At 37.4% G+C, this 20,112-nt stretch overlaps 1 protein-coding gene across 2 annotated transcripts in view; it reads left to right on the top strand.

Moving 5' to 3' along the window:
- Positions 1-20,112, top strand: part of LMBRD1 (LMBR1 domain containing 1) — a 91,317-nt gene that overhangs the window by 29,010 nt on the left and 42,195 nt on the right. For both annotated transcript variants that reach the window (XM_076332998.1, XM_076332997.1), the window contains 2 exons: positions 3,459-3,532; positions 19,741-19,866. In XM_076332998.1, the coding sequence (XP_076189113.1) occupies positions 3,459-3,532; positions 19,741-19,866 (200 nt within the window). The remainder of the gene's footprint in view (positions 1-3,458; positions 3,533-19,740; positions 19,867-20,112) is intronic.

Below are 20,112 nucleotides of genomic sequence, written 5' to 3'. Positions count from 1 at the left end.
TTTGTTCTGAGCTTTGCATAACTTGCTACTAACTAATTTTGGCATAGTCATCATGACTGAACAAGAAAACTAACTTTCCTGGTGACAGCTTTCTAACTTGACTCTAACTGCTCACCTACACTAAATCTTTGCAATAAGATTGTTCTCCTTCTGTTCAGACAAAAAAAAAATCAGAACAGTCTTTCAAGTACAGAGAAGAGACACTGGAAGTGACTGCTTTCAGTACAGTCCCCATTTGACAGCAAGGATTCCAATCTTATGACTTATGATATTAATGGTGGGGAGGGGAAAGTACTTTCTTCCATGGAGTCTTCACTTAGAACAGCTTTAAATGTTACTTGGATACCCTAAAATCAGTGAACTTCAGTATGGTGAGTGTGTATCTTGTATGACAGTTTTTGAGTGCTTACCCAATTAAATGTGATACTGCTGTTTGCTGTAAGAATGAGACTATTTCATAAGGGGCTTTGTCTATTTAGACAGGAAAATCCTATGGGTGTTATGATTTTTTCCCCTCTGTTCTCCTAGTATTGACCTTTTCTAAAATTATTTTGTTTGCATTTGTTATACTTGTTTATGTTAGGGCTATAAAGAACTATTGTGAAGGCCAAACTCCATGAAGTTGTATTTCACCTTTAGCTTATGCAGTTCATGTATCTAGCCAGGATGTGTTTTCAGAGCAAAGGTGTGAAGAAAGTGTTTTATAGGTGAGGCTAAGACAGACTTGTCACTTTCCAAATGTATCCATAAAAAGGTAACTAAAAGTTATCTAACAAACATAAATCCAAATGCATAAGTACTCTAATATTTGTGCCTCATTCTTGCTATGTATCAGAGTATTGGCTTCTGTCTGAATGTTTTAGAAAATAATGCTACGAGCCTTGGTCAAGCTGTATTCTGCATTATTCTAGGAACTTTGTACTGACTAAAAATTCCCTGCAATGACACTTGCCAGCTCTGTTAGCACTTGGTGTATCCCTTCAAGGCCCATCAACTTTGTATGTCCAGCTTGCTTACGTATTCTCTAACCTGATCCTCTTCCACCAAGGGTACATCTTCCTTCCAGTGTTTCCCCCTGGTCTCTCAGGCCTGGGTTTCCTGAAGTCTGATCTTGCTAATAAAGACTGAGGCAAAGAAGGCATTCGGTACCTCAGACTTTTCCATGTCCTGTGTCACCAGGGTCTCTGCCCCACTCAGCAGCAGGCCCACATTTTGCCTCATTTTCCTCTTGCCACTTAAATACTTGAAGAAGCCCTTCTTGTTGCTGTTAACATCCTTGCAGTCTTTCATCATAGTACATGCTGTAAGCTGTGCTTGCAAGCATAGGAGATAGGGAGGACAAGTCTGTCTCACACTCAACTACTATGCACCACTGAAGAGGCTGGGCTCCACCTCTTTGATAAGCAGGCAGGCTATATTAGGTCTCTCCAAAGCTGTCTCTGTTCCAGGCTGAACAAGCCTGGCTCCTTCAATGTCTCTGCACAGCATGTGCTCCAAACTCTGACCAACTTAGCTCTCCCGTTAACTTGCTCAGATTTATCAATCCTGCCTGTAGTGGGAGCCTCAAAACTGGTTGCAGTATTCCCTATATGGTACCTTCCCTTAACAGGAGCATGCCCAACTATTGTTACAGCCCAGGATACTGTTGGACTTTGGTGCTGCTGGGGCACACTGCTGGCTTACTTTCAGCTTGTGGTCTGCCAAGACCCCACAGGGTTTTTGTAGAGCTACTCCACAGCCAGCAAGTCCCCAGTCAGTATTGTTGCAAAAGGTTCTTTTGTGTTCCAGATGCTGGAGAAATGAGGACAAAATTCTTGCCTGTTGTCTTCACTTGTACCTGTTGTTCTGTTTCTATATTAACTTATGCTTTTCCTTTGTATTTCTGCAGTTAGCCCAAGAAATACAAAGATCTTAATTTTGGATGTTTGTTCTATGTCCATTCAGTTTGTAGTGGGATTATAAAAGGAATGCTAACTCATCCACTGAGGCAGAGCCTGATAATATACTTCTGGTACACAATTATCAATTTTTCAGCCAGTTAGTTTCTTAATGTTCCATAGAATATAGTTCAAACTTTTAAAATGGGTATTAAATACTGGTTTCTAATACATGTACAGGAGGATCATCAAATATGGTGTTCAAGTACATTGTATGATATGTTAGAAATTGGGTCACTTATGTGTGGGTTTTTTCCCCCTAAACTGCAGAACACGGGTAAAACTTTCACAAGTACTAAAGGGGGAATAGTGCTGGGTTTTTTCAGTTTTAAACATAGCTGTAGTATTTGAAACTTAAGAACATATTGCAGTTAGCTTTGGGAAAGTTGTTTTGGTATTATCTAGCAAACATAGCAAAGGAAAGATTTGAGCTGTGAAGCTGGGTTTGGTTGTGCTACTCTATTAGTTTTTGGCATTTCTGGAAGGAGGCCTGTAGCGTTGGTCAGAAGAAAGATGCAGCTTCTCGTAGAGGATAACTATAACAGGATTTCTCAGTTTGAATGCTTGACACTATGTTCAGGAAAAAAGAAGGGAAACCAGCTAATGAATGGGAACTGGCTAGTAATTCTGCGCAAGTAGGAATAAAAGTTATTGTGCTCTAAATTCTTGAATTAACTAGAGGGGAGTACATGGGGGAGAACACTAAATAGTAGCTTAGCTATTATGACTGGGTGCAAACATGAAACTGATTGCTTAAAATTAATTTCTGTAATAGCTACTATAAGTTTCCATGCTACTATTTAACTGAAAAAGCTTGCCATGTTTGTATTCTGTACAATGAGGTTAGGGACAGGGGTGTTGTGAGAAATTATGCAGGAAGATTCAGGGAGTTTGCATTTAGGGATGAGTTTGGTAATGCTTTTCTACTATCACTTTTCATTTTTAGAGTGATAGTAAGGCTGCAGTAAATCTGTAGTCCCCTGACCTTTTTCCAGTTTGTATATCTAGATGTATGTGGTCTGAGTGAAGTTGAGGCCCACAGTCTGGCTTGTTTGGTTGTTTGAAGGATTCATGCTTGCCTGATTCTCTGGATAGTGCTTTATTATGAGAAATCAAGTGATAACAAACAACAAAGATGAACCATTCAGTATGCATGTGTAAATTGTGAAAATTACTACAGTGCCCTGTGGAGGCCAGAAACAAGTCTTGAAGAGGCATTAGACAGCTATGGGAGCAAGTTCATTAGTGGCTATTCAACCGTTTGACTGAATGCAACATCTGTGAACTTCTACAAAAGGTGAGGTGGCTGTCCTGCTTCTTGCAATATTGGAGGAGGATCTACTGCTGACAAAAAGCTGTGCTAGGTGGATTTTTCATCTGAGTTGTTACGGCTGGTAACTATGTCTCAATTTTTTTTTCTTCATTCTAATGAACTTAAATATCTTCAGGAAACCAATTCAGGAAGAAATGTTCTTATACCTCTACTGAAGGAGTCTTCAACAGGCTTTTCTTTTTTTGCAGATGGCTTGACTGCTCTTTCATTTTCCATTAGTTCCTTGACTGTGATTGGAATGTTGGCAGCTATCACTTACACAGTAAGTTGTTATGCAAATGTTTCAGCTCTTTACATTAATGATACTTGTAGTTATCGTGGGCTATACCTGTGTGGAAAACTGTCATCATGTTAAATAGCTTCAACAGTGTCTTCTAGCTCTGGATTTTCATGGTTTGAAACACTACTTCTAAGTTCTTGGAATGAGAGGAATAACTTTTTTACTGCAAGTTTAAGAACCAATGTTTCAGTACTCGAGCACAGATCAGACTTAATTTCAATGAGTTTCTGCAAGGGGAGGTCGCATTATTCCTTATGGCTTGTAACACATTCACTGGCTCCTCCTGTTTTCTAAGCCTCTGTCTCTTTCTCTATCCAGCAGTGGAGAACTAAATATTGCTTTTTAATTGAACTATGGCATTACCTAGACTGACCAGACCAAGTCTATAATAATGAATATAACCTTTACTCCAACTTTTCTATGCTGATGTTTTTATCTCTACGGAGCTTTACAATGAAGTCTGGCAGAATAACTTGATTTGTAAAGAAGTATGCAAAATGTTCTCGACCATAACTGTCTCTTTTTGTAAAAGGCTGTTCTTCATTCATTAAATGAAAAAGCAATGTCTTTAACAAAGCATTGCTTCACGGGTCTGTATTTCTAGAATTTGAGTAAGGGTAAATATCTGTGCATGTCAGGATTCAGTTTTAAGTATGAAGAATCTGCAGCATCTTCTGTGAATGTGTGCCTTAAATCAAGCATAGCTAAAAAGGTGAAAGCAAATAGAGTTTGAAACTACTTAGAGGCTTGTTTTCTAAAGCCTTGGGAATATTCTTGTTAGTACTAGGCATGCAACTAAACTACTGCAGTTCTTTCTGTAGCTTAGGAGGATTTGAAGTGTTCATTCTGTAACTGATTGTAAATCATATGGCTAAGGCTATGTTAGTTCAACTGCTTGACTCTTGCTTTTATGCGCAAAGGAAAGGAACCATTTTAACTTACGAGCTTTGGCCAACATTTGATGTTATGTGGTCACTTGCTTTTCCAATCTGTTCTATTTCTTCAGTCACTGAATAATCAGCCTGTTTGTAATGCTACATGTATTAACTTGTCATCAAGGTAAAATTTTGCAACAAAGAAGCAGCTTTAAAGCTTAAGATAACTGCCGACAAAGCTTTAAAACTTTTTAGAAGTCATTGTTTTCCTGATAGATTTTAATCTTTAAGTTCATGTCCTTGCTAAAATAACTTTCTCTTCCATTGCAGCCTGGCTCTAACATAGTGAAGTTGTTCCCATGTAGCTTTGCTAGTGAATTCTAAGTGGCTCCATAACAATTCTAAGTGGCTCCATAACAAGAGCTCATGCAATAAGTTATTTTGAAGTATTGCTAGCCAAGGAGATGCTTTGTGGTAGCTTGTTGTTAGGCAAAGGATAAATGGATAAAATTATTGTAGAACAAGGATATAAGAAAGAGGGAAGAGTGTTACTGGGTAGGGGGTAAAGTACCTGCTAAATACTACCTTTAAACTCTTAAATCTAAATTGAGTAACAAACATAGCTAACTTTCTGTCTCTAGTGACTAGTGACTTCAGCTGGTGTATGGGAGGCAATTCAATACAGGTTCTTAGATGTAAGTGTCAGAACACTGACAGCTCTGTGGTCATCAGGCTCTGTGCAGTAGGTAGGAGAGCAATTTGGTGGATCAGCTAGTAGGTATCTCAGGTGAGCTGAATTGCTCTCAGCCCTATTGACTAAGTGCTTTAACTTGACTTGAATTGTAAATTTTATTACTCTAAGCTTTTTCTGACTGACATGGGTCACTAAATCATACAGGCTATATTGCTGACATCTAGATCATGTACTGGTCAAAAAAGATTCAGATCTTTGCTTATCCTGTAATATGTCAGCTTTTAAATTTGTTTCCCTTAATTATGGAAGGAAAGATTAATCTCTTGTTCAATTACATTACTGCAGAGCACATGCAGTGTTTTTAACCTCCATGAGACTAACATTGAGAACAAACTAGTAGTTAGCTGGAAGAATATCTTCAGTGTTGGTTTTTTTCCAAACAGTTACCCAAGTATGGCTTTTATAACTGTTAGTAAACACCTGTAAGCATCTACAATGCAAGACTTTTATTTTGCACAAATTTATTGCTGACTGAAATGTAAATGTTTAAAAAAGTAGCATTTGAAAGGTGGGGTTTTTTTAATTTATTGCTAATATTCCCTACTTCTGATGTTATTTCCCTATTTATTTTTGAGTACAGATTGGTTGTAGTCACCATTCAGCTAAGTATCACAGTATGCTTCTGTCCTCAAAGCTAGCTGAACCTGGAAATATGTGACTTCCATTTAATGTTCAATAACTTCTGTGTGCTCTGTTGTCTGTCTGGTTTCTCAGATGGAGACAATACCTCTGTCCTCAATGTAGTTGCGTTAGTCTTACTTAAATATTTACTGTATTCGAGATTTTTACAAATACTGGGTGGTAAATGAGGTGAAACATTAAGCATGAGAACTAAAATAGTCTTCTCAGAATGCCTTAATTGCTAAGATTTTAGGCTAATTTGTTGCTTTGAAAACTTCAACCGAGCTGTCCATGCAAATGCCTGGAGCATGGAATTACTATTTACTTTGGTTTTAACTGCTATATTTGATCTGTCTGAAAATACCCCTTCTGTTTTACAGTAGGTGTTAAGCAGGGTGGGAGAAATGGAGGAGCTATTTCATGGAAGTTTTAGGGATGAGCTCACACAGGAGGTGGTTCTTGTCCACCTCTGATATCAGAGTGTTTTTGTCATTCTTTGCAGGTGATCATAGAGTCTTATGCTGAAACAGTGAGCTGGCTTTGATATGTGGGTGAACTGAGGTACAAATGTGTCAAGAACAGTGAAAACCACTTATTATAGAAGGTCTGTGTTCTCAAAGTTAGAGCAGGAATAGATTTTTTTTTTAATAAGCTCTAGTGCTTTCATAACACTTTGCCCACTGCCAGTGGTGGTCAGGCTTCCATGTGTAAGCAATTTCTGCCTCTAACAGCATGAACAGTGCTGTTCTCATGGTCTGAAGAGTGAATTGCGAGTATGACCTTGACAGCATGTGGATGCCATGTACCTGCATTCCAGTTTATATTGTGGGCTGGGCTTTTCCCAGTGGTACGACTTAATGCAAAAGTTACTTCAGTAGTGAAAAGTTCTTGGGCTGCCACACTTCCCTAAACCTCAGGGAGAGGTTGGCCCAGAGTATAGCCTCTCAGTTTCTACCAGTCTGGATTACTCGACTCCCTCCACTTGGGAGGAGGAGAAGCATGATTCTGGAAGGAGTAACTGTTTTTCTCTTAACTTCCCTCTTTGTGTTGTGGATTTTTTTTTTTTTGCTGTGTTAGTCTTGTATAAAAAGAAAAAATCACCTCTAAATAAGATTAATGCACTAGTGCACAAGAAAGTCTGTGAGGCATTGTCTGAAACACTTGCCTCTGACTTTAGACATCTGACAAGTAGTTAGGCTCCTGTATTTTTCAGCCAACCTTCTGCATGCCTATCAAATTGTTTGTCCCAGTTTCTAAAGGTGGGAGGCCTTTGTGCTTAGTCATCAAACCACTGTTAGATAATTGGTGGTAGATTTTTTTTAAGCACAAAAAGAGAATACCTTTATATAAGGGTGAACACAAGAACAAAGATGCCTACTTCAAAATTTTCCACAAATGCTTAGCAGATGATTGGAAAAAAGGGTAGAGAGAATAGATGGGGACACAGTGTGTGGTATCTGAGTTCCCTTGTCTCTGAACAGAGGTGATCTCAGATCTTTGGTTTATACTAGTTAAGAATTGAGGATTTGTAGTACAGACATAACTGAATTTTTTTGATGTTCCCCTGACTTCTGAATATCCTCAGTCTGTTCCATTGCCAGTGTTGCAATTGTATTGTTAAAAGGAAGCTAAGAACAGGTGTATCTGGTCTTCTGTATACTTGCATTCACCTTTTTACTCTAAAGAAAAAATCTATTCTAAATGAACATCTAATGAAGGTTGTATTGTAATAAGTGATATGTTAGCAAATACTTTCATACCTAATTAAGAATGGTTTTACATTGAATGCCTACTACTTTAACACAAAATACTAAAAGTAAATAGGAATGCTGTGCCTGCATTGACTGCAGTTGACTGATTTAATCTTAAAATGTTATTTGTGGAACAGTATTGTGAAACAGATGAATCAAGTGATTCGATTTAAGTTGCTTGGAGTACAACTGATCTATTCTACAATTAGTCAAACGTATGTTAACAGTGCTGCTTTGTGTAGCCTTCAGTGTGAACAATTAGATTATGACTGTTCTAAAATTGCACTTCTGCATTGTGGTAATATACAATACTGTGAGAAGTTGGGGAAAAGAAGCTTTGGCACTGGCAGCAGGCAGCCTTGAATTTGAGTAGGTACTGAGAGCAAAAGCTTGCTTCTGCATGTGTATGATCCTAGGCTTTTTCTATGAAAGCATATTCTCCTGCTTCTACAGGAGGAAGGATGCAGGGGGGCTGTGTTCTTTAGGCTGTAAATGGCTACAGTTTAAATTATGGAACTAACAAATTTAACCTGATGACTAATCTAGTTAAAATTTATTTCTTAAGGAGTACTATCAGCATCGATCCAGTGTTCTGAGCCTCTCTTAAGGCCCAGGTTGATTTAATGTATTACTCTGAAGTACATGGTGAGCTATTCACGCAACAAAGAACAGACTTCTTATCAGATGACACAATACTGTAATATTTGGTATGGTGTTGGGGGGGGGGGGGCAGATGAGGGACAACACAAATTGAAGCATCGTGCTGGACCAGAGTTGCTGACAACTGAGGACTTGTGTTACTGAGTATGATAGAAAGGTAAATAACACTACAGTTTGATGTGGTTGTCATTATATTAGCTTTCTGGTTTTCATTTTCTATGGCTTCAAACATCAAAATCGGTTCACTAAATTTGACTTAGTGATACATACAGAGAAAAGCTGTTCTTGTAGTTTGAGGGGAAAAATGCAGAATTTCGCTGGGTTGTGAGCTTCTCCCCAGCTTCTGAATGGGGTAGCATGAAATACACTGTTGAAGCCAAAGATGCTAAAGAAATAAAACATATTTGGTATGAAGAATTCCTGAGTTCCTCAATTTCTGTGAAATACTAGTTATGAATTTGGGGAGGGATTAGTAATACATACTGAACCTGAAAGCATCTCATCCCTGGAGGTAAATCACTGAGAGGGTACTAACATTACCAACTTAAGGAGTTAATGTAAAAGTTGCTTCTCCCAGGGAAGGTCAGGGCTTCCTCAAAACTACTTTCAGTGATGACTTAATACAGAAGATGGTGTATGTTTTTGCAGATGCTCTTGGTTAAAAGCAAGAGTTATTGTAAGAATTAGATTTGAATTCAAGTTTTATGCTTGCTATGAAATATCTTCAGCAGTCAGCTCATAATTGAATAAAAGGGCAAATTAAATGTTTTTTGTATTTTTTTAACACTGTCATTCAAATGAGAATAGAAATGAGATGCAAGGAAGATGATGGAGGAGTAAAAGGAGTGTTTAGAGAGGATCTTAACTCCACAAATAAAATCAGTTGGCTTGTTCCGTTTAGTTTCCCATGAGATGACATTTGGGACAGTCCTACAGAATGTGGCAACTGTGGCTTCTCTGGACCTGTAACAGTGTCTGGCTGTGGGCTGTGTGGTTCTTGAGTCTGAACCTTTTTCAGTAGTGTTAGCCTTCTATAGGAAAAATAGAGCTTCTCTAACACTTGATTGCAAAGGGAGATGAAAGGTGTCTAGCATGAGGCTAAACATCTTGAAGATAAGCTAGAGCAGACATCTTAGTTCTATTTGACAAGTCTCTCGCCTTATTAAAAAGTCTGTAACAGTAAATTCTTAAATTGCCTTTTACATTTGCCCTATAAACTCCTGTTCTGTTAGCTTTGTTTCTGTGTTTTTACTATAGCCAGTACATGAGTGGTTTTTCTTCCTAAGGTACTTGTTTTATTAGGAGGTGGATACGGAACTGAATTGTCTAAATTTTTCAAAAACTTACGGATGTAACTAACTTACAGATTAGGACCAAAAAATAAAAATCAATTAGATGTGCGGTAAAGCAGAATACTGTTGTTTTAACAGCATGATTTGTTTGAAATTGGATATCACAATAGTTATATAAGTGAGTACTGTTTCTATATCTTATTCGTATTGCTACAGTACCACTTTTTAAAAAGTAAATCAAAATTCTGAAAGCAAGTTTATGGAAAGATATGCATAGCACTTAACTCCTGAAGCTTCACAAGTTGTGTTCTGAAGAATCCTTTTGAGCTAAACTGTTTTCAGAGTAACGCTTCCCACTTCAGCCTTCAGCTCTTGACACACTACTATACTGTTATAACATGCTAACATCGCTTATCAGTGATACGCGTTTTCCAAATTCCCATTGGGAAACCAAACCTAGCCTACATTGAGGGTCTCCCATAAGATCCTCAGAGAAGCATATGAAATGTGGGCTGGATGAGCAGACAGCATCCAATGTGAGGGTGACTGATCACTGGCACAGGTTGCTCAGATTGTGGAGTATCCCTCCTTGGAGATATTCAAGAGCCATGTGGACACAGTCCTGGGCAAGCAGCTCTAGGTGACCCTGCTTGAGCAGATGTGTTGGACCAGGTGACCTCCAGAGGTCTCTTCCAACCTCAGGGGTTCTGCAGTCTGTCTACTATGTGGACCTGCAGGATTTAGCAGTGGTACCGATGGGTTGCAGTTACTGTGTTGTACTTCATGTGAGATGTCCTCTCTGTTTAAGCTTGGCTCTAGCCTATGAAAAGCTTTAGGGGACAGTGATCAACAACAAGATTTGTTCTTTATTGGATTAATTTAATTCCACAATATTGGTTTTACTGTTATAACTTCATTTAACTCATGTTGGACAACTTTTTTTTCCATCACAGCTGTTGTTTTGTGAGAAAATGATTTATTAGAGATTCTTACTATTATTTATTCACCTCAGTATAACAAATGTTCAAAAAAGTGCAGTGGGCACTTTGTTGAAAAACAGTGTACAATATCTTCAGATGAGTAGGTAGTTCCATGTTTTAGTAACTATTGCAAGACTATTCTATGTCAGATGATAGTAATAACTTTTAAATAGTTTGATAGGTGGCAATTTTCAGAAGCTCCTTGTGTAAGTGGAAGGGAGAATATGCCTGTTCTGGGGGAAAAAAAACAACCCAAACATTTAATACTTCATCTTAATCTAAGCAATACAAATTACTTTTTCCATCATTTTATAACTTTAAAAACTTGGTTATACAAGAAGCAAACTTGCATGCTTCTGCAAATGGATATAAAAGTATTTTTTAGCTGTGGAAGCAGCAGTTATGTTTCTTATGACTAACTTTGAGCTGATCCTTATTAGGATGGTCTTCTAGAATATAATACTAAAACTCACACTTCATGTTGCGTTTCCTTGCTGAATACACTGGAGAATAGTCTTTGCTTGACATTAATTGACACTTTGGAAGACTGGGAAGTGGGGAGAAAGATACAACTAGGGAAGATGTGTATTCTAAATACTTAACTTTTTAAGGGGAAATAATAAAATAGTGGTTTTATCAAAAGTGTACATGAAGTCTACGGAAGTTCACGATAGATACATTAATATCACTGACCAGAGTATAACATAAATGTTACTTCTCAAGTACATACAACGTTTAAATGAGTAACACTGCTTAAACTTATTTCTTGGTATGGCTCAATTTTGAACATAATCTTGAATTGGTAGTTGGTTTTCTGTTTTAAAGCTTTAATAACACAAAGTCTACTTTTCTGGTGTTATGTAATGCATAATACTGAAGTACAGCACTTGATATTTAAAATGGTTTTGTAAGAAATGTGAACAAGTGATCCTCAGTGGGACTCTACAAATCCATGACCTTGATGATTTCTACTGACAGCTTTCCATGTCTATAAACATGGAATATAACAAGAAAATGATAAATTAGGACTGCAGTGCTTTGTTTGAAACAGTTTCACAGATGATGTAGTTTACATCTATTCTTTCATTAGTGTGTTTTGCATTGAAATTGTTTTACATTGCCTTAGGTATTAATACAATAGTTGTTGTCAGCTCCAGATTGCTATTTGAATTCAAGGCAGAATAACGTATTACTCACACAGTGATAGGCAGATTAATTTTTGAGTGATCTTGTGCATCTCATTTAGCATGCCCTTGAAGGATGATTATAATTGGTTCTGTAATTTTTCCAAAACATTTAATAAGTATTACTTGATTTCTTACGAAATTGTAAAGTGATCCTTTTTCCTCCATCCTGAAAGAGATGTTACAAAGCTCAGTTTGTCTACTGACAAATTTAATGACCTTTTCACATCTAATTTTTGTCCAGAGTATGATTTATCTTTCTTGCAGTTGACTTATTTTTATTAACAGCCAAAAAGCTTAAAACCTTTTATAATCTGTCTAACCTTAAAAGCATTCGTTTAGTACTGATTTTTCTTTTAAGTAGACATCAGTTATTGAGAAATCCAGAAGTTAGTAGCATTCATCGTCATTACCACTTAATCACTTCAATGTCAATTCTTAAATGTTAAGAAATGTAGTTATTTGATTATGTTGACTTCTCCATGAAGCAGTAAATAACTGAAATAGTAAACCAGTTTGAGTGTTCTTTGTTTTAACAGCCTGATTCCTACTACAGTCTTGGAGAACTGTAGATATTAAACTGCTGGATTAATGATACTTTTGTACTTTTGAGATTTTAGAGTTGCAACTTAAAAGGAGGTTAATCTTTTGGTTGTTAATGCTCTTCTAAGCCTGATGGAGCAATGCAGAAGATGGTAACTGGGCAAAATAGTTATGTTCAGTATTACAACTGGGAGTTAACTTTTGACAGATGATCTGTCCAGCAACCACAAGTTCACTGTGTGTAGTAGAACAACTGTAGTGTGGAGGCTGTCGTACTTGGTTTCTGCATCTTGCAAACCTTGACTGCATATTTTTGTTCTTTTAAACATTGACAAATAAGTGAGACAATCTTTGAATCTGTATGGTGGAGAGAAAATATTAACATGAAAAATGAAGGTGAATGTGTAGCAAGATACTGTAATGATGAATGTTAGAAATGGATAAACAAATACTCAATGCACTGTTCATGTTATGTACAACAGATCGTGCAAGAAATGCCGTACTGAACATACCAGTTCAGTTTGGTCAGTCTGTTCCACACTTAAATTTTTTTTTACAGCAATGTTATTCACAAATTTATGTGCCCTTATAGCAACTGAAGAATGGATACTAAAACTTCCTGTGAATTTCCCATGAAAGACCTGAGATTTTACTAGTTAACATATTGAATGATTTTTCCAAGCTGTATGGCATGAGCTTTTAAAAAAAAAAAAAAAACACAAACAAAAAAACCCCCAACTGTCCATGAGATGGTCTGCCATCTTCAGATGCGTTTAGGAGGCCGCCTCCTTTACTCTTGACAATTTAGGAAGGATGTGTGACCCACTGTCACTGTTTGCCATGCTTAATGGTGTTCTGGAAACAAGATTCTTGAATTTGGATTTTTATCTTTAGAGTGGTAGTATGTGTAGATAGCCAGAGATGGAGACAGATATCTTTAATGTGAGAAAGTAGATGGCTGTTACTTGTAGAGTCAGATGACTTTTCAAGAAAACTGTGTGGTCTAAGTACACAGAGAAGAAAGATAGTTTCAAGAAAGGTGGAGTCCTAGTTCCTCTTACGCAAGCTCTGAAGTATTGCCTGTATTGGTATGACATGTAAGTGCACCACACTTGAGACTACTTAATTGGACTAGCTTACCTGTTCCATCAGAAGCAATGCTGACAAGGGTGCATTGTATCCATATGAAATAGCGTTCAGTATAGACAACTGAACTATATTAATTGCTATGAGGGATAAAAGGTATCATAATGTGACTTCCCTCATCCTTAACATAATTCAAATAAAAAGCTAATTAGGCTATGAATACAGAAAATCTCTTCTATACCAAAATATTCCTGAAATACAGGGGGGTTTGTGGGACATTGATATTGAAACAAACTAACTCGTACTTGACTTATTTCTTTTAAAGCACTGTGCATCCTAAACTAGAGTTCAGCTGTTTTTTAACTTGAATAGGTGCATTTTTGATCACAGTCTAGTTGGTAGAATTGAACGTTTTGTCTTTCATGGTCACACTTTCAGGTAAAGTCTTAAAACAAGCTGTTGTAAGAAAATAGGAATTTGAATATTTGTGTATTTGAAGTTGTGAGTGTTTCTTCTTATGCCTTTTATACAGTGATATAATAGATAATAATATAAAAGATAGAATATCTTTTTTTATTTGGCTGTTTCATGTGACTTCACTAGAGGGCAGTGCTATGCAAGATATGTTTGTTAGTATTAATTTCTACATTTCTTGCACAAGATTATATATACACCTTTTAAAATACCTCAGTGATAGCACTTAAAAGCCATACCTGCTTGATACATGGACCTCTAAAAATAAATGGAATGGGGACTTTCTGCTATACTACACAAGTACTTTCTGATAATTTCTTGAAATCACAGGTTTAATTCTTAAATATCTTGAACCAGAAAAAGTTTGTAAACTACCTTCAATTACAGTGCTGGTTATGTGCCAAACTGATCAGAAACAACTTACCTGTTCTGTTTGATCTCTAACAAGGAGAGATTATCCTGTTTGGGCCACAAGTTAATCATTAGACCGTATCTTATTAGCTGAACATAGCAGATGTAGAAAGTGAAACATAATCAACTTCTAGTTAAACTATAATGCCTGATGGCTTCAGGCTTTTTGCAGTAGGTGTTCAAAGTTAGCTTTAACTTATTTAACTCTTTCTAAAAGCATTTGCTATATTAATTTCAATGTGTGTTTTCTGTGCTCCTCATGACTGATCTGTGTGCTTATGGCTGATCTAGTTGATTATTAAGGTGGGAACACCTAATAATACACCCTTTTCAGTGGAACTCTTTGGTAGCTTGTGCAATTAAAAATTTTGAACTAGTGGTTATGGTTCCCAGTGGAAAAACTTTCTGGATCTTTTTAATATTCAAGGGTTTATCCATGACGTAGTTGCTTGCTGCATCTTCTGTAAAATGTGATTTTACAACTTGTCTCAACTTTACTTGTTTTCTATCTTCTGCTTATGAGTGGCTATTAACACACCGGGCAACTAATAAGAAAGACTTATCTAGCTATGGGCTGTGTGAGTTTGGCAAGTCTAAAGTGTTGTAGGATGCTGAGTCTGCAAGAGACCAAAGGATTAGAACAGCAACTCTTCCTTCTAAATCTTAACTGTGGAATGACGGGAGAATAGCTGGATCTGCTGCAGACAGGATAGGAAGGGAAGGGACACAGGGTAAGTGCAGATTAAGCAAAGTGGAAGCAATGCTCATGTAATCTCTATCGAGGTATTTGAGTGCTCTGTCTGGAGCACAGAGTATATTTGGGTTCAGTGGCATGCTGAGAGAACAGCTAGAATATGCTTCTCACTGTTCTTCAATGCCTACTGATACTGCATAAACAGTATCAAACTAATTGTTGCTTTCATGTGAGTTACAGGCTCCTACTTTACTGATGACAGATTTCTTTGCAAATTCCTGTCTCAGGCCTAGCTACCACTTCTGTGAATAACAAATAAGCAAGAAGTCTGAAGAGCTTTGTTTAGACTGTTCTTTTTATAGGATAGTTAAGCTGGGTTTTCTGTTGCTTTGCTTAAGTTATTCTCTTTTTTCCCTTCTTTAGAGTAGAAGGCCATCTACTTCAAGAAATCTATGAAGTATAAATACGAACTTCATCCATCCAGAGATACTATCTGTATTGCCTGTGGGCAGACTCTCAAATCAGAATGAGACAGAGGCATCATCCATGAGCAGCTAACTTGTACTTATTAGGTAGTGAGCTCTTAGGGTTTGGCTTTCTAGCCGTTAAGCTAACTGATAGGAGGTGATCTCTTATATGGATCACTTGAGGGGAATCTTTTTTAAAATAAGTTGTTTTAACTATAAATCTAGATTTTTTTTTTTCCTACTGTAAAATGGGGTTTCAATGAAGCTTATCAGGCATTCAGTAACAGCTTTAAAGACCTAACCTTGCAGTATGTATTATCAGATACCAGCCTGAACAGTTAGTGTTTAGTACTAGATTCAGGTCATTTTGAAGAACCTATGTAGAAAAAACAACCATGTATGCTGTAATCGCCTGTTGCATTTTGATGATTGTTTTTACTCTTCAGTGCAGTGCCTCTTATCTGACTTAACACTTCTAGGCAAAGGTTGTCCAAAAATAAGTCCTGGAAACTGTTGCAGTGGTGTAAATATGTCAAAACTTAATTACTTGTTTTATCAAAATTCATGTATGGGAATTAATTACTTTAAAGGTTCTTCTGATCTGTTTTCATTCGTATTCCAAACTTTGAGCCAACAGTTTTTCAGGACTGAGCCCTCTCTTGGCTTTAGTGTGCAGCTTTGGTTTTCCTGTGCTATCTTCGATACATTGCTTGCTTGTTGAGTTGCAGATGCCCAAAATAATAGCCCTTGAATAACTTAACACTTGTACTAACGCAGGGGATTAAAACTTTGTTCAGGGCAGCCTTGAACTACATCAGCCTGAAAGAAAATGCAGCCCTGAAGCTGAGCTAATACAGCTACTGTTCAGACCTGTGACACATCACATGAGATGACTCATCTTTCTGTCCTTCATTCTATATATTGATGTCTTGAAGGACCAATGTGACTTTTTCCCTCACTGATGATGGGAGGCTTACTTGCATAACCATCTCACTATCAGCATCTTTTGTATTGAAGTAAGGAACTTAGCCTGTCTTTATCACTGGATCAGGGTTGACGTTCAAGTATGCAATTCACATCTGCAAAAACAGCAAAACAATGCATGACTTTAAGAGTTGCAGTTTGCTTTGTAGAAACTTAGATTTAGATGATTTAGAACTCTGAATTTTATTTCTTAACTATTTCTGTTGAGTAAATACTTGATATCTGTTAGTTGACGGTAGCTGTTTGAAGAACAGGTGGAAGCCTCTGCTTAATGGTGAAATCTAATTGCTTCTGAGCTTAGGTGTGTAAAATTTGTGCAGGCCTATTGTCATAGCAATCTCATACGTGTTTCTGCATACCGAATGTCTTTGGCTCTGGCTGGAAATGTTTTGGATTCCACAGAGGGACCTTGTTTAGATTGCAGCCTGCATTCTAGTTATTAAATTGGATGGTGTTTATACTTTACCTAAATTCTGGAGTTACGCTACTAGCAGCCAGACCTGAGTGAGCTCTTCAGGATCTGTATGGGCCCAATACTATTCAGTCTTCATAAATGATCTGGATGATGGTGTGGAATATAATTAGTCATCAAGTTTGAGAATGATATCAAATGGGGAGTAGTAGATACAACAGAATGAAGAGCCACTAGAGAGACATTGACAGGTGGGAAGATTGGGCCAACAAGAATGGCATCAGGTTTAGCAGATGTTAAGGCCTTTTCTTGGAATGGATTAATTCCAAGCAACACTTCATGCTGGGGTCTAACTGGCTGGGGGATGGCTCTGCTGAAAAGTACCTGGAAGTCCAAGTGGACAGGAAGCTGAGCATGAGCCAGCAATGTGCCCTGCAGCAGGAAGGCAAACACTGTCCTGAACTTGCATCAGCAAGAGCATTATCAGTAGATCAAGGGATTATCATAATCAAGTGATGATTCCACTGTATTTGGCACTTCCAAAGCCACACTTGGGAAGTGTGGACTGTGTCTGGTTTTGGTCCCCTGGTTTAAGAAACTGGAAAACTGTAGAGGCTCCAGTGGAGGCTTGTGAAAGTGATTAGAGTTGGAGAACGCAACCCATAAAGAAAGATTGAAGGAATTCTTTCTTCAGCCTACAGAAGAGAAGGACTGGGGGAGACTACTTTTTAGCTCCTGTAGACAGCAAAGCAGCCTAATGCTCTCAAAGGAGATACTCTAAGGGGAGAACTGAGCCACATTTGTGGACAGAGTTGTAAAGTCCAACCTAAGTTAAATTATTTTCCTTACCTAAAATACTTAGTCTTGTAGGTAGGCCTTTCTGTGGTTGTATAGCTGTGTTCAAACCAGAACTTGTAGAGTGTCTTGGAAAGCATGAAACTTTGTTGCCATCACTAGCCTGTGATAAGAGATGTTTTTTCCCTTGTATAGCTTTTACAGCAAAAAGCTCTAACATGGGCACTGAAATCGCCAGTTACCTTTTGTAGCTAAAAAAAGGAGTTTAACTTTATTTGGAACAGTTTGTAAACAGTGCTGCAAATACTTTTTTTTAGCTGTATTTTTGGGTGACAAATGAGGCTGTCAGCTGTGAAGTCCTGAAATGCTGAGCAGATAGTTAATAGCCTGCCTTATTCTCTAGGAGTCTATGGTAAAACCTATTCTAACACTTTATAGCTATGTGAAAAGTCATATAGTGCAAGTTGTCAAAGATCTAGCTGAATATGTTCTTTGCTAATATGTGCTTCAAGAAATATTTGAAGGAAAATACTTTTCTCCTACCCTTACTTAAATACTTTAAAGTGATTTAACAGGTACCACTGTTTCCTTGGGTTTGAAGCCTGTTGAAAGACACGTATGCTGTCTGCTTGTTGAACTTAACTGACACTGTTCCAACAATTTACTGGTAATTGTCACTTTGAACATAAGAAACCTAATTCCACAGTAAGTGAACAAGGCTGTCAGACTGCTAAACTTCTGTTTCATGCTTTCGTAGCCTAATACTTGGAGGAATGTTTCTTGAAATCATGCAATATTGTTGCTTGCAGAATAAAACTGAAGTTTGTGGGCTCAGTGTCTGATATTTATATTGAAATGGTTATTAATTTAAATAGTTAATGTGGTTTTGAGCTACAATAATAATATATAAGACCCCTTTGTTAAAGGGGCTTAGAAATGGGTATTGGTGGCAGGGTATACCGCATGTTGAAAAATACACCAAAAAAACCCACAGTGTCTTTGAGTGCAATGCCTGAGACATTAGTATGTCCTAAGTAGGTTCTTAAGCAGGTCAAATCAAGTCTTGTGTACAGAAAGCTTGTGGTCTGACAGCATGTATGGTGACATCTATAACACACTAGCATTTGTGTTAAATCTGTTCTCAGTGTGAAATGTAAAGCTGTGCTCAAAGGAGGGAGTGGTATTCCTATGAAAGTCTAGAAAACTGCTCATTTCTGAAGTTAGCGAATGTTCAGATATCAAGCACTCTATTAAAACTGCATGTGTTAACTGTGATTAACAGAAAGAAAAGAAACTTTCCTGCTGAGCTCTGCACCAAGAACAACCTATCACCAACAGCCTCCACCCACAGGAAAACAAATAAAAAGCCTATGGCTAATGTCTCTAAACTGCTTGGAGAAACTTCTGACCTTGGCCTAGATCTATAAGAGTCATAGGGTAGCAGGGAGGAAGTAGTGGCATTTTCTTGTTTACCTTGCCTCAGATATTTGTTTCTTCTTACGTTAGTGGAAAGCTTACAGACTTTGCATTGGAAAAATCTGGGCATAGTGTTGATGTAGAAACTGGCAAACACTTTGAATGGTATAGGGTTTATAACTAGGAGTAAACGCCAACAAAATTTATGAATGTGAATGGGTATCTAAGCAGTCTTGGAATGTAACTGAGTTTAGGTGTTCATCTGTCTTCTGCTGTGTCTCTTTACTGCAGAAGTTTTTTTAACAAATCAAGTACTTTCTACATAATTTCATTTTAAGTGAGTTGAAGACTATACAATTTCTTTGTAGCCAGTGTACTTTTCTAAAACTAAAGTTCAGTATCTAGAAATTCCTGTATTACACAATGTTTTGATTATGATCTAAATTGGGAAAGTTAAGTTTTGGGAAAGCTAAATGATTTGACAAAAACCTGAGGGCTAGCTTGATAAATCTTCAGTGGGCTATACTTATATGAAACCTTAACACATGCTATTGTTCCAACGGTACTTAAGCATCTCATGATTGCTGAGACAATGTGGGACACTGGAATCTGCATAGCATGTTTGTTACGATTTGCTCAAAAAAGGAAAAGAATTGATTGCCTTAAGTCTGTAGAAGGAGGGTGGGGAAAAAACCAGCAGTGATAACTTATAGCTACAACATACAGCAGCCTTATCAGATGAAAATATATGGCAGAAAATTTGAGTATGTATGTTTCCTTTTTTTTCCTAGGCTTATGGTATGTCAGCTCTGCCTCTAAACTTGATTAAGGGAACTACCAGTGCGGCTTATGAACGTTTAGAGAACACTGAAGATATTGAAGAAGTGGAGCAACATTTATTAAGGATTAAATCAAAGGTATGGTCTTCACTGTTCTCACTTTCTTAACGAATTTTTTTCTTGCTTGCTTACTAGTTTATGGTCGTGCTGTAGAGAGTTTTTGTTCCAGAAAGAATAGCAAGTCAGAAGTGACTAGCTTGCATTTATTTGAGTTATTTGGAAACAAATGTGGCTGCTTGTATAGTAGTGATCAGTTTTTCTTTATCAGTCCTGTAGCACTAGTTATTTCTTTGTAGCTAATAATGGTGCTGATGAGCTAAACTC

The sequence above is a fragment of the Aptenodytes patagonicus genome, chromosome 3, assembly GCF_965638725.1.
Source record: "Aptenodytes patagonicus chromosome 3, bAptPat1.pri.cur, whole genome shotgun sequence".
Lineage (NCBI taxonomy): Eukaryota > Metazoa > Chordata > Aves > Sphenisciformes > Spheniscidae > Aptenodytes > Aptenodytes patagonicus.
This window is presented reverse-complemented; position numbering and strand designations above follow the sequence as displayed.